This window comes from Dipodomys merriami, unplaced genomic scaffold (genome assembly GCF_024711535.1).
Source record: "Dipodomys merriami isolate MVZ:Mamm:240054 unplaced genomic scaffold, mDipMer1.0.p SCAF_204, whole genome shotgun sequence".
Classification (NCBI taxonomy): Eukaryota; Metazoa; Chordata; class Mammalia; order Rodentia; family Heteromyidae; genus Dipodomys; species Dipodomys merriami.
The window spans coordinates 27,635-41,949 of NW_027203427.1; the positions used below are offsets into that span (position 1 = coordinate 27,635).

General features: G+C 37.4%; 1 gene segment (V, D, J or C); it reads left to right on the top strand.

Annotated features, from left to right (window-relative positions):
• Positions 1-2,686: 2,686 nt before the first annotated feature.
• Positions 2,687-3,372, top strand: LOC138833323 (immunoglobulin kappa variable 1-39-like). The segment is given in 2 exon segments: positions 2,687-2,818; positions 2,942-3,372. Coding segments are annotated over 2 exon segments (378 nt in total).
• The last annotated feature ends 10,943 nt before the right edge of the window (positions 3,373-14,315 follow it).

Genomic DNA, 14,315 nt, shown 5'->3' on the forward strand with positions numbered 1-14,315 from the left:
CCCAGACAGGATCACATTTTGCTCATCAGAAAATTAGTCATTTTGTCCCATTGTACACAGAGAAATAGAAAGAAATATATGATTAAGTGCCCAATTATCAAGAAGAAATAATTTAGGTTTACCAATTAGATTGTAAAAATAATTCCATGGGGTTTTAGATTCACATTTTTAGGTATAAACATCTCTGCTGTTATCCAATTTATTTTTTTAAAATGTTATGAGCTCACTACTGTAAGAAATGGGCTTTTTCCTCTGTGTCAATTTTTTTCAGCTATGATCACTCTGATTAGTTTATTAGATCCAATAACAACATTTCTATTATTTTTTGTGAATTTTATTTTATTGTAAAAATGCTGTACTGAGGGGTTACATTTACATGAGTAAGGCAGTGAGTACATTTCCTGTCGAGCATTGTTAACCCTTTCCCTAGTTGTTCTCCCTCTATCCCTTTCTTCCCCCACCACCCTCACCCCTTCACCCTCCCCTTCACCCTTCCTTCCCTGAAGTTGTAAAGTTCATTTCCAATATACTCTCTTGTGGATATGTTGCAATGTGTCATCCTATGTCTTTGTTTCACAATTTTGTTATTCCTCTTCCCCTCCCCAAATTAGACAAATGTATATACAAGATGCAGTGTATGAAAATCAAGTACAGTAACAACAGGGGATATACCATAGGGGGAAGAACATACAAAGGAAACAAAATAATCACATAGTACATTAAAAATAACAACAATAGAGAAAGACCTCTTGTGTCCATATCTTGGGGTTCATTTCACTTAGCATCATGTTATATGGTCATATGTACATAGCTTTTGAGCTTTTTCTGCTCATCTGATAAAATTGTCCTATACATACACTAATTATCGTAAATGACGGAAACCATGGAACCTATATTTCCTTGGGTCTGGCTTACTCCACCTTAGTTCTCTGGTACTGACTGTCTTTTTTTTTTTGCCAGTCCTGTACTTGAACTAAGGGCCTGGATGCTATCCCTGGCCCTCTCTGTGCTCAAGGTTAGTGCTCTACCACTTGAGTCACAGCATCACTTCTGGCTTTTTCTGTGTGCATGGTACTGAGGACTTGAACCGAGGGCTTCATGCATACTAGGAAAGCAGTCTACCATTAAGCCACGTTCCCAGCCCAGGACTGACTGTCTTATTTCACTATTAGTAGGGTAATTCTTTCTCCATCCTCATATCCACTCTTCTTCCACCTGCAACTGAGAGCTATTCCTCTAATTTTTCTACTCTCAAACCCATCAGAAGAATGATAATCAGGAGACCTTGTCTGCACCAGGACTGCATGTTTATCATAAGCCAGATCCAGCATCAAAGCTCTACTCATTATGTGGAGGGGGAAGAGGAAAACATGAATTTATTTCTATACTCTGCTTTGCTCCAATAGTGTGTGAAATAGTTCAGTTAGCAGGGTTGCTATAGGAACCTGTCATGTAGGGCCTGGTACAGATGGACTCTGACTTTGGCAATGCCTGGTCTGTGAGCTATTGACCTTTGGGGAGCAGTGCTATCTTTGTGCATCTGTACCAACTGCTTGGACTCACAATAAGATTGTGGATTCATTGTCAAGCAAATGTCCTGTCTGTGTCTTTCCAGCTGTGACATCCAGCACTAGGGTGAACAGCTTCCTCACATGCTAGACTCCAGGTGGGAGCCTTCCTCATCATACTCTGGATTTATCACATGTGGCATTTTCCCTTGTCTTCTCTGGGCTTTGCAGCTCTGGTGTCCCACTTCACACTTCACTATGCTACATGTCATCCTTTCAGAGCTTGTTTATATCATAAACTCTAAGTTCAATCACTGAAAACTTATTTAATTACAAATTCCATTAAATGGGAATTACTGTAGGAATTTACAGTTTTAAGAGGCAGAGTAAATTAAAGTTTAGTTCAGCCTTGGTTTAGAGAATAGCTCAGGTTCTGAGGAGGAATAAATTGGATTAAGGACAATAAGTCATGAATGTCATCAAGACTTTAGGAGACTTGCAGCTCAGAAATGTACAATGATAATAAGGCTATGCCTGTAGCCAGGTCCTTTCAGTATACAGAGAGCCAATGTCTGATGTTAAGTCTACTAGATGATGGTAGTGGGAAAGTGCATTCAGAAACAGAGGACAGCAACCTGGAGTTGATAGCAAAACCCAATGGCTAGCCTGTACACTGTACACCATAGCACAATACTGTACATACTTTAATTTCATACTTTTCATTGTCTTTCATTAAGTCTTAATTGATACTTGTCTATCATCTATTTATTTAACTGTCAATCTCTCTGTCAACCTACATACCCATGTAGCTTGAGTAATTGAATAATTGTGTTCATGGTTAACAAATGGTTTCAAGGAAACCAAAGACTTAGAAAATCTGATCTAAATCATTAATTCTACATTTTGGTACCGTTTTTGCTTGAAAAATTGACTTAGATAAAATGCTAACATGAAAAGTGTATCATGACCCATGTATAAATTAAAATTCATTGTATTTAACCAGAGAGCCATTCTGTCCCCTGAACCCCAGAGAGAAACATTCTCTTCAGGCACATCAGTGCTACCCTTGTATATTTTTTGTATCTGGGACATCATGTCTGGGCTGAGATATTGAAATCTGGCATGTTGGTGCAGCTGTGCTGGCCCCTTCCAACCCCTACTGATTTGCATGTGCCCAGAGCACAGCCCACTGCCTGAGCAGTTCTTGAAAGCTGCTCACATTCTGAGCAGGAGTCAGTCTTAGTCAGCACACAACATGGACATGAAGGCCCCTGCTCAGTTCCTGGGGCTCCTGCTGCTTTGGATTACAGGTAAGGAAAGAGTCTAAGCTGAAGATCTCCTCAGTCAGCTGTAGTCAGTGATGCTTGGCTGTTTATGAAGCTTTCTTATAACATGCTTGATTCTTTGTATACTTATTACTTTTCCAATGACAGGTACCAAATGTGACATCCAGATGACCCAGTCTCCATCCACTTTGTCTGCATCTCCTGGAGACAGAGTCTCCATCACTTGCCAGGCCAGTCAGGGCATTAACAATTGGTTAGGCTGGTACCAGCAGAAACCAGGGGGAACTCCAAAGCTCCTGATCTATGGTGTAAAGTATTTACAATCTGGGATCCCCTCCAGATTTAGTGGCAGTGGATCGGGGACAGAGTTTACTCTCACCATCAGTAGCCTGCAGCCTGAAGACATTGCCACTTATTACTGTCAACAGAATTATAATAACCCACCCACAGTGATACAAGCCATAACATAAACCTCCAAGAAGCAGAAGTGTGAGCCTGGGCTCTCCCAGCTGCTTTCCTCATGCTTCCTCTTGCAAGAGCTGTCCTAGAATCATAGGACAAGAATCTTTCTCAGGATATCCAGGACCAGCGAGTCTCTGTGTCTCAATCTTTGGAGTAAGTGTAATTATAGATGTGCGATACTGGCACTGGGCTGAATGTTGAAATATTAAAATGACATTCCAGACTATAAACATGGAAATACTCTGCCTTTATTCAAGTTTCTTTTAATCTTGAATAGATATTCACAATGTGCACGGAGACACTTCGAAATTATTTCAAAAGTTTTATTTTGAGATTTTTAAATACTTCATGCATGAATTTCATCACCAAGTAAAGACAGTTTGCCACTTCCTTTTTCTGCTTCAGGTCTTTTGTACTTTTTTCCAATTCGTTTTAGCTTTTATACTTTAATAAAACTTGAGTGTTAAAATGCTAAATAACTATATTAATGAGTACAAAGTTTGTTGCAGGGTTTTCCTATTTATTAAAACAGGTATTTTCCATTATTCCTGGCCTGCTGATATGTCATGGATAGCTGTTGACTCTATTAGAAATATTTTTTTACATAAATGGAGACAGCCTATAGTTTTTCTCTTTAACTCAATCAGAATGATGAAGTGCAGAGATAAGTTATCTAATTTTAAAAGAGATTTCTGCTTGTGGAATATATTTGACTTAATCAACATACATTGCCTGAGTAAAATAAGGAAAATGAGAGAGAGAGAGAGAGAGAGAGAGAGAGAGAGAGAGAGAGAGAGAGAGAGAGAGAGAGAGAGAGAGAGAGAGAGAGTAAGAGAGAGAGTAAGAGAGAGAGTAAGAGAGAAGCAAAGTAGGAGATAGTGTGAAAGGAAGGAGAGAAAGGGAGGGGTGAAAGGAGGATAAATTTAGTTTATTCCTATTTTCTAAATCCTAGTCCCACTTATCAATCAAGCTGAAATTATCAAGAGAAACATTGAATACAAACAACACTGTTGGCACTGGGTATCGAGCCATTCTGTGCTCTCCCCTGCAAGGTACACTGAAGGTGAGATGCTTCTTGAGTTTAGTCCCTCTGTCCTCCAGACCAGTTCCCCTCAAGAATCACAGCAGTGTTCCTAGCTCACTGAATCTTCTCTGTTTTAATCTCAAGAATTTAGCAATCTTTGATAGTCACTGAAGTCTTTTGTTTATAAAAAGAATAATAATAATAATGAAGAAAACCCAAGATAAAGCAGATCTTCATCAATCTGATTCTCAGATTGACAAGTGAACATATGCATGCAACTTATGCATCATATTTATGTATATATACCTAATGTATAAGATACAGTACATAATAATTAAATATAAATTATATAAAATATATTATGTGTTATTTTGTATATATGATGTATTATTAGATATTAGTCTATGATTTTTCTGATTTTCCCTATTTTATTGTTTTCACAATTTTGTAAAGGTGATACGTAGAGGGATTACAGTTACAAAAGTAAGGTAATGAGTAGGTTTCTTTTTGAATAGTGTGGCCCTTTCCCTCATTATCTCCAGTGTCTACCCGTCCAACTACTCCCCAAGCCCAAGTTTTAAAGTTCATTTCCAATATATTGTCTAACAAGTATTATTGTCACATTGTTTTCTTATTATATGTTATGTCATTTACATATCTTCTTAAGACTTACCAAATTTTTTAACCATTGTATAGGTGAACTCTTCCATTTTACAAAATATTGTGCCACTGATTATAACTTTACCTGGAAATATATCCAACTAATAACAAGCAATAACTTGGGGAAAAAACTCACTCTGAAAGAGTTTCTATGGTGGGTATTGAAGTTTCCACTACTAAATATAATGAGTTAAGTATTAGGGAAAAGGTATACAAAAAGGTGAATTACAAGCAAAATGACAAACAAAATGACAAAAGTAAAAATGACAAACATACAGCAACTCTCTTTTATAGGCAATGTTCTAACAGTGTATGAAGGAGGAAATAGACTGAGGAGGTGGAGATGTGGTATGATTAAAGACTTCAGGGGTTTGTTGACATTGAAGAAAATACTTAGGATTATGAGATATCTGATCCTATGAGTGAAAATAGCTAAGGAAAAAATTGGTCCATGGATGGAAGAAAGTAAAATCCCAGGGAAAGATACAGCAAAGTGTTCAACACTACTGTACCAGTTACACAAGAGGATGCTGCAGCAGACAGTTAAGGAACTTATCAGCTGTCACACTCCATAAAACATGGAAGGGCGGGGCCACCAGGGCACATTGTTTGGCCTCAAGCTCACAGGATAGCAGCTGGATTGTGTCTATGGATGTGCAATTTACCCTGAGTCTGAAGAGACATACATGGAATAGAGTGGCACAGATGAAATGCTTTCTTGAGACACATGTTGCAATAGAAAAGGAGAGTTTAATTTTTATTCAGGAATTAGAAGACAGACAGGGAGAACATTCAGATCCAGAGAACTTAAGCCAAAGTAAAGAGCAGATCACACTGTCCTTCAAGACATGCATGGTTGAAGACCAGCCATCCAATGAGCACAACTTGAAGGAGCAGGAATAACCCAAGGTGGGTTCTAGGTAGACCTAATTTTCAAACTGCTAAGTAGCAGTGAGTCTGAGATCACTGTGACTGTTTTGCTCATAACAATTGCTGTCAAAGTGGCACTGTGGCTCAAGCAGTAGAATGCTTTCCTTGAGCTGAAGAGCTGAGGGAGAGTCCCCAAGCCCAGAGTTCAAGCCCCATGACCAACCAAAAATACAAAGGAACAAACAAAAAAAATTGCTGCATAATGGGCAACTGTTTGGTTGGCTGCATAGTTTTAGTGTCTCTGTTTCTTAGGGTTCTCTACAGTAACTTTTGGATAAGGTTTTCACCTTGTTTCCTGGAATTTTCTTCAGAGTTTTTCTAATGTTAGGTTCAAGAAAAATTCACTGCCAATTTTAACTTTGGGTGAGACACATGTAGGTGTATGCTTTTAACATTGCTCATGGCTACCATGAGATGACAAGAAAACAAATAAGAAGAATATGAGAAGTCCAGGCATGGTGATGCATGCTGTGTACTTTCAGATATAAGGACAAAGAGGCAGAAAGATCTCAGCCGAGGGACAGCGCAAGGATTTTTTAAACATTCCAGATAATATCAGAACAATGAATTAAAGCACAAGCAGTTGGGAGGGTGGCTTAGTGGATAGAGTGCTGGCCTAGCAATCTGAAGTCCCTGAGTTCTAACTGTAGTACACTCAAAAAGAACTGTAAGATAAAGAAAATAAAATCTGTAATGATATACATGAAAGATTCTATGCAAATACCATCAGGATAATTTACAGTAAAATCTTGATATATCATTTTGAAATATCAAATCATCAGATGTAAAGTTATCCAAACTATGGACTAAGCATGTGTCTCTCTGTTTTTCAGTCTAACAGCATCAAAGGTACATCTCCCATGCTGGACACAGATCATTCTGAAACCAGATTTTTAATATTTCAAAATGCAGACTCCCATATTGTCTGACTACTCACTCTCAAATGCCAAATACAGATATAGTGAAGGGCAGAAAAAGGAGGTTTATCATGGTAGCCATGGGAAAGGAGCATTTTAATATTTATCCACCATCTTTGGATAAATCTTGTGACTCTTATTTCTGTGATTGATAAGCAAAAAGCCAGATGTGGAGATGTTGTTCAAGTGGTAGAACACCAACTTTGAGAGAAAAATCCAAACAAGAGTGAGCAGGAGGCCTTGAGTTCAAGGCCGTGTCCTAGAACTGAAATAAAAAAATATTGAATTTACAGGAATTAGAAGAAATTGAATACATGATTTGTATTGAAGATATTATATGCTTAGTAGTAAATGATAAATGTTGTAATAAATGATAAAGCAATATATTTGGTTCTATTGGTGTTTGCTTATTAGGCTCTAGAACTTAAGTCATTTCACCATTAGTTTTTACTTTAGTTTATTTTTCAGATGAGGTCTTGTGATTTTACCTGGCTTGGTCTTCTATTACAATCCTTCTAATTTCACCTCCTGCATAGCTTCAGAAACGTATACCACATGCTATAACTTGTTTTTGGGGTTGAGTTTCATTGCTTTCCAGGATAGCTATGAATGAAGCACCATCTTAAAAATCTATGCCTCCAGTTTAGCTGGGATTGCAGGTATGAATTACCATGTCCAGCCCATCAATGAAAATGCTTTTAAGAACCTTGTTACTAAGCTAGGTCCTGGTGGCTCACGCCTATAACCCTAGCTACACAAGAGCCCGAGAGCTGAGGATGACAGCTCAAAGCTGGCCCGGGCAGGAAAGTCCTTAATCCTTAAGACTCTTATCTCCAATAAACCACCAGAAAAACAGAAGTGGTGATGTGGCTCAAGTGATAGAGCACTAGCGTTGGGCTGAAGAGCTGAGAGACAGTGCCCAGGCTCAGAGTTCAAGTCCCATAACCCACCAAAAAAAAAATGAAGAATTATTTGCAATATGTTATATTTCAAATAAAGATGAAGAAAAACAATTTCACATTACAATATAAAAGAAATAAACTCAACTAAAATAAAAGCACACAGAGTGTTATACCCAGTAGCCAGTGTCCAGCAATGTGACAGCAGGATTAGGGATGCTATTTTTCTTTTAGCATTTATTCTTTTGTTAATTCTCACTTGAGGTACAATATCTATCGTATAAATATTCAAAGCAAATGGATGATGAGAAGGATAAGGAAGATGAAATTATGATACTGTAATAGGAAAAGGAAAATGCAAAAGTTGGAGAGAATCTTTATGAATAAGAAGCCACTCTCCTGAATGATCAGCTAACCATACAGCCAGGCCACTAGGTAATTTGTTAAAAATAATATGAAAAAATGTAATTCTGGAAAGTCCAGGTGAATATAATTTGATTTATTGAAGGTTGGAAACACTTCTTAAATAATAAATTAAAATTATACATCATAAATTAAAAGAAGCAACATTCATTCAGATTTCATCCACAAGACTCCAAAAATATGGGTCCAGAAATATCACTGAGAAAGAAGAAAAAGAGCTGAGCCATTAAATGGTATATCCTAAGAACATTCAAGAATTCCTAAATCACGTTGACTTCTTTGCTTTCCTTGGAATCAGGAAGCAAAATTGTATGTCAAGCATCACACTTCTTTTCGTACAGAATACCCATCCCATTACAGAAAAAATGTTTACCTCTTTAATCAAATAAGCTCTTAAGATCTAGAATTTAGGAAACCTATGATTTAGGAAAGGTCAGAGGGCACCCCCTTCCTCTATGACCATCAACCAAGTGTTGCCCAGAACCTAGGAGATTCACAATGGAGAGAAGTTTAGATCCAACTGGAACTGAGAATTTGAAGATGTTTCCTCTTTGAACATTATTTCTTTCTGCTCAATAGCTCCCAATAATAACCAGGAAGAGATACTACTTGTTAAAGCTCTTTATCATATCACCTGATCTGGAAGAAATAGTTTAATATTAATGTTTGTAGAGCTCATAAACTTCATAGATTAAAATGATGATGATAATCATTATGAAGGGTAAATTGTGTTTATGATTTTAGATAAGTGTAACTATGCCACAGTACTGTGAAATTTATGTAAGTTACTTAATCTCAATAAAGAAATCTTTTTGAGGAAAAAAGCTCTTTATAAATACTTGAGACTTTAGTTTCTGTGAAATTTAATAGTTCATTGACTCATGACACATACACAAAAGAAAAGCATCAGGTCTTAGGATAAGTTCCTGTCTCCATCAGTGGCAAGTCTGAATAGCAGTAGGAATATGTTTCACATGATATAAACACCTAGAGCATTTCAGTAAGGCTTAACAAATATTCCCTGAAATGATTCTATATTAGGTAGAAGTAAAACAAGTTAGATTTCATATACAGAGGTAAAATATGGCTGTCTGTAAAGAAGTACTTGTTTATGGATTGATTGGGTTTAACAGTACAGAAATTAGTTGTTACTAATATTCCTAAGTTATGTGTTGGTTGCTACTCAAGTTTTAATATTTCAAAAGCTTTCAGGAAGGTTTTGTCAAACTTATAGTCTTTGGACTTGTAGCTTTTAATTGATTAACTTCCCTTATCTTTCCCTTCTTCTACCTCTGTCTTTTAAAATTTAGGACAATTTTGCTTTTATTATAACTCATTAACAATGACTAAACAGAAAGTGTAACACAAGAAAGACTAACAGAATCTCTAAGGCTCTAAGTCCAGTGACATGAAGTCTCTCCAGTGAGACCTAGAGAGCATTGGCACCGAGGATTTTGAGACCTTTGGATGCCAGACATGGTGGTAGAATTCGAATTCAGAGGCTAGTACCATCTAATGGAAGACTTATCTTACTATCGCTTTTACCCATAGATTATTTCTGAAAAACACCCCAGGATGCTATGTCTTGATAAAGAATGACAGCCATGGAAGGTGATTGAAAACTTATATCCTTCTAGTCTATAGTGTATCCTTCTAAAGAGAAAATAAATCTCCAGGGTGCCTCTACCCATTTGGTCATAAGAATGGACCCATAACTAGTGTATGTCAAGGACAAGCATAAAAGGTCAAAAGCTATGTACATATGACCAGATGATGTTAAGCGAAATGAACCCCAAGATAGGGACCCAAGTGTTTTTTTTCTTTCTTGTTATTGTTTCTAACATTTTTATAATGTACCATGTGATTTTTGTTTCTTTGTAAGTGCCTCCCTCATGGTATAACCCCTGTTTTCACTGTATTTGATGTTGATGCCCTGCATCTTGTATATACACTTCTCTAGTTTGGGGAGGGGAAAGGAAAAAACAAAGTACTTAAATAGGAATACAGGTTGACCTACTGTAACAATGAGATGTGCAAGACACTACGTTGAAAACAAACTGTACAACTTCCGAAGGGGCAGTGAGGTGTAGTTGTGGAGATTGGAGGGGAGGGATGGTAGGGGAAAAATAAAGGAGGAGGCGACAATGCTCATATAAAATGTACTCATTACCTTGCTCATGTAACTGTAAACCCTCTCTACAGTATCTTTACAATAATAAAATGTACAAAAAAAGAATGGACCCATATAGATTAATGTGTTAGTTATTATGGGAAGATTATGTGTAAAACTTATAAAGGACAAGACAGAACTAAGCCAAAAATATTTGAAAAAATAACTTAACTAAAATATACTTTTGTACATAGAAGAGTTCTATTGAAACAGAATCAGAAAACATATAAAAAGATGGTATGCTCTTTATACATGGAAACTTCAATATAGCCATGGGGTAATTATTTTAATAAGTTTTTATTGTGAAAATACTGTACAAAGGCTTTACAATTACATGAGCAAGGTAATGAGTACATTTCTTATCAAGCATTGTTGCCTCCTCCTTTGTTTTTCCCCTACCATACCGTCCCTCCCACCTCCTCAACTAACCCTCCCCCACCCCTCACCCTAAACCCAGCCAAACTGTTAAATTCCTTTTTCAACATAGTGTCTTGTACATCTCATTGTTGCAGTGGGTCAACCTGTATGCCTATTTAAATATTTTGGTTTTTTCCTTTCCACTCCCCAAATAATACCAACATCAAATACAGTGAAAACAGTGGTTATACCTTGGGGGAGGGACATACAAGCAACAAAAAAATCACATGGTAGCTTATAAATACATTAGAAACAATAGCAAGAAAAAAAAAACACTTGTGTCCCAATCTTGGGCTTCATTTCGCTTAACTGCATCTTATCTGGTTATACATATATAGCTTTTGATCTTTTCTTGATTACAGTTAATGTCATTTGCTCACAGGAGAGGGCCCACCCTGCTGGTGTCTGTTTCTGGCTCACCTGACAGTTTGTCTCTCACCAAATCACCCAGCAGGATATTTGCATATTACTCCCTAGGGAGGAGCTCCCTTCCAAGTCCAACATAAAAGCTCAGCTCTAAGTTGCCTGGACTGACCAGCACTACTTACTCTCAAAATGAGGTGCCCTGCTCAGCTCCTGGGGCTGCTCATGCTCTGGATCCCAGGTAAGAACACACTAGAGCTGAGGAAAGGGATGGGGAGGGGCCGAGCTCTGTTGCCATTGCTCTCCATGTTTGTTGTATCCACATGTGAGATGTGCAGATTTGTCCTCCTGGATGGAAATGTGACATATGTATCTGTGAGATTGAGGAAGATTCCCGAAGGGGCAAGGACCTGTGCTCTGGTTACAACTAGATAATGGATGTGCTGGCAAATTATAGATGCCCCTTACAGGCATGATTTAGAAGTATCAAATTCTGTGTGTGTGTGTCTGTTGTGTATTTTATGAACATTTTGATGCATAAAACAAAAATTTAAAAATATAGCATGAAATAAGAAAAGATGATTATGAAAATATCCTATGATGCTTGTAATTAACTCTGTGAATTTCTTTCATTAATTTAGGGTCAAGTGGGGATGCTGTATTGACTCAAAATCCAGTTTCTCTGACCCTTACTTTGGGAGAGCCAGCCTCCATCTCCTGCAGTTCTAGCCAGAGTCTTCTGCATAGCAATGGAAACACTATCTGGATTGGTTCTTGTAGAAGTCAGGCCAGTCTCTACAACTCTTGATCTATAGGATTCCAAATGGGGTTTCAGACAGGTTCAGTGGCAGTGGATCAGGCACAGATTTCACACTGGCAATCAGCAGGGTGGGGCTGAGGATGTTGGAGTTTATTACTGCTTTCAGCATACACATGGTCCTCCCACACTGATACACCCCTGAACTAAAACCTTCCTTCTGAATGAGACAGCTGTGCTCATGTGTTGCTGTTCTGGGAAATCAGCAGAGCAGATGGTGTAAGTCTACCAAGAGATAAAATTGTAAGATGAATTGTTAAGATGAAAGTGACTGAGTCAAGAAGACAATTTGATAATTATACTACATACAATCTACAAAGACTTGTAGAACAATCATAGAAGTATAAATATCAAGAGAGTTCAGATAAACCCCTAGATGTTTAATGAAAAACTTCTGTTCTATAAGCTATTTATTTATATTTTAAATATATATTATAAATTATATTTTTATTATAATTATAATTATATTATTATTATAATGTGATGTTATAACTATAATATATTATAAATATTAATATGTAAGTTATAAATATAAACATTTATATATTATATTTTTATTATATATTATGTTTGTATTTATAGCTGTTTATAGCTCTCCAGTTGTATAAGAATCAAATGTTGTGTGTGATTTAGTTTTCATTTGTAATGAAAGTTAAAATACTTCCATCAAGATGTGGTCCTACTCCACAACTATAGAACATACTGTTATTTCTGTTCAGAAGCTGGAAATACAGTTGTGTCTTTTCTAGCTTCTACTGTTTATTCGCAAAAAATTGCCTGATCATCAAACCCTTAGTAGTGTTTGGTTACTGTCTCTTAGTTGGATCAGACTGAAGAAGATATAGTACTGGACTCTGCACTCTGGTCTCTGGCCTTCTGTGTCCTGTGGCTCTGGCCTAGTTAAGACAGTTGATAGGAACTTCTGCCTATCCACTCTTTCTCATCACAGTCAGCAGAAACTGAAATGGTAATGGCAAAGAATGAATTAGGGAAGGTTGACTTGCTCTCCCTTCAAGAGGGAAGGAAGAAAGCTTTGTGACACTTGTGTGTATTAGCAAACCCAAGTGCACTGAGTTAGCCTTTGCCTGACTGACCCTCACTGCTCTAAGCCATCTTTAATCATCAAGTGGCCATCACATCATCAAATGCTCTCTGCAGTATTGATGTTTTAATCTGCAATTTGTTGTTTCCCATTCCACACATTCTAGTGACAATTGTTGGGGCCAACTTGTCTGGCGGTAGATAATCTGGATACAGACAGCCTTCATCAACTTGATCAAACCAGGGGTGTACCATGATTTGATGTATATCCAGCCTCTGTTGCGGGTCTACTGTTCTGAGCTGCTCAAGGATGTTATATCCTTTGGTAGTCAGATGAGATGGCACATGATACTTGCCCTCTACAATTTCTGCACATAGCTGATTGGAAGCGTTCCCTTTAAATGAGAAATTTCCTGTAACCATAAACAACAAGATGGTGCCTAGGCACCAGACAGCTACCTTAAAGCCATTATATTTTTGTTGCAGGTATATTTGAGGGACAATGGTACACACAGGCACCACAAATTTCTTTTTTTTTTAGATTTTTTAAATTATTTTTTATTGTGAAAATACTGTACAGAGGGGTTACAATTACATGGGCAAGATAATGAGTACATTTCTTATCAAGCATTGTAGCCTCCTCCTTTGTTTCCCCTTCCCATCCTTTCCTAGCTTCCCCCCCCACTCAATCCCCACCCCCTCACCAAAGTTGTAAAGTTCATTTTCCACATGACAACGTGTACTTCTCATTGTTGCAACGGGTCCACCTGTATCCTTATTTAAATGACTTGTTTTTCTCCTTCCTCTCCATAAATTATACAGTGAAAGCAGAGGTTATACGGTGGGGGAGGGACATACAAAGCAACTAAGAAATAATCTTATAAATGCGTTAGAAACAAATGCATGAAAGAAAAAAAACATTTAAATATATATCTTAGGGTTCATTTCCCTAACATCAACTTATCTGACCTTTTCTGCTTGACTCAGACATATACTAGATATTGCAAATAAGGGAAACCATGGGACCTATGTTTCTTTGGGCTTGGCTTACTTCACTTAATATAATATGAATGGATCAAGAAAATGTGGTATATATACACAATGGAATTCTATGCCTCCATCAGAAAGAATGACGTTACCCCATTTGTTAGGAAATGGAAAGACTTGGAAAAATTATATTAAGCGAGGCACCACGAATTTCTGTGAGCAACTTACCTGTGGCAGTCCTTGTGCTTTACTCAATGCCCGACCTTGGCATTGCATTTCCATACAGTAGGATATTGTCAGGCTTTAGGTTGAGGTGTGCAATCTGATTTGGATGAAAGTACTGCATAGTACTTACTATCTGCTTTATAAACCTCGAGGCTTCATTCTAAAAGAAAAACAGCCAGATGTTTC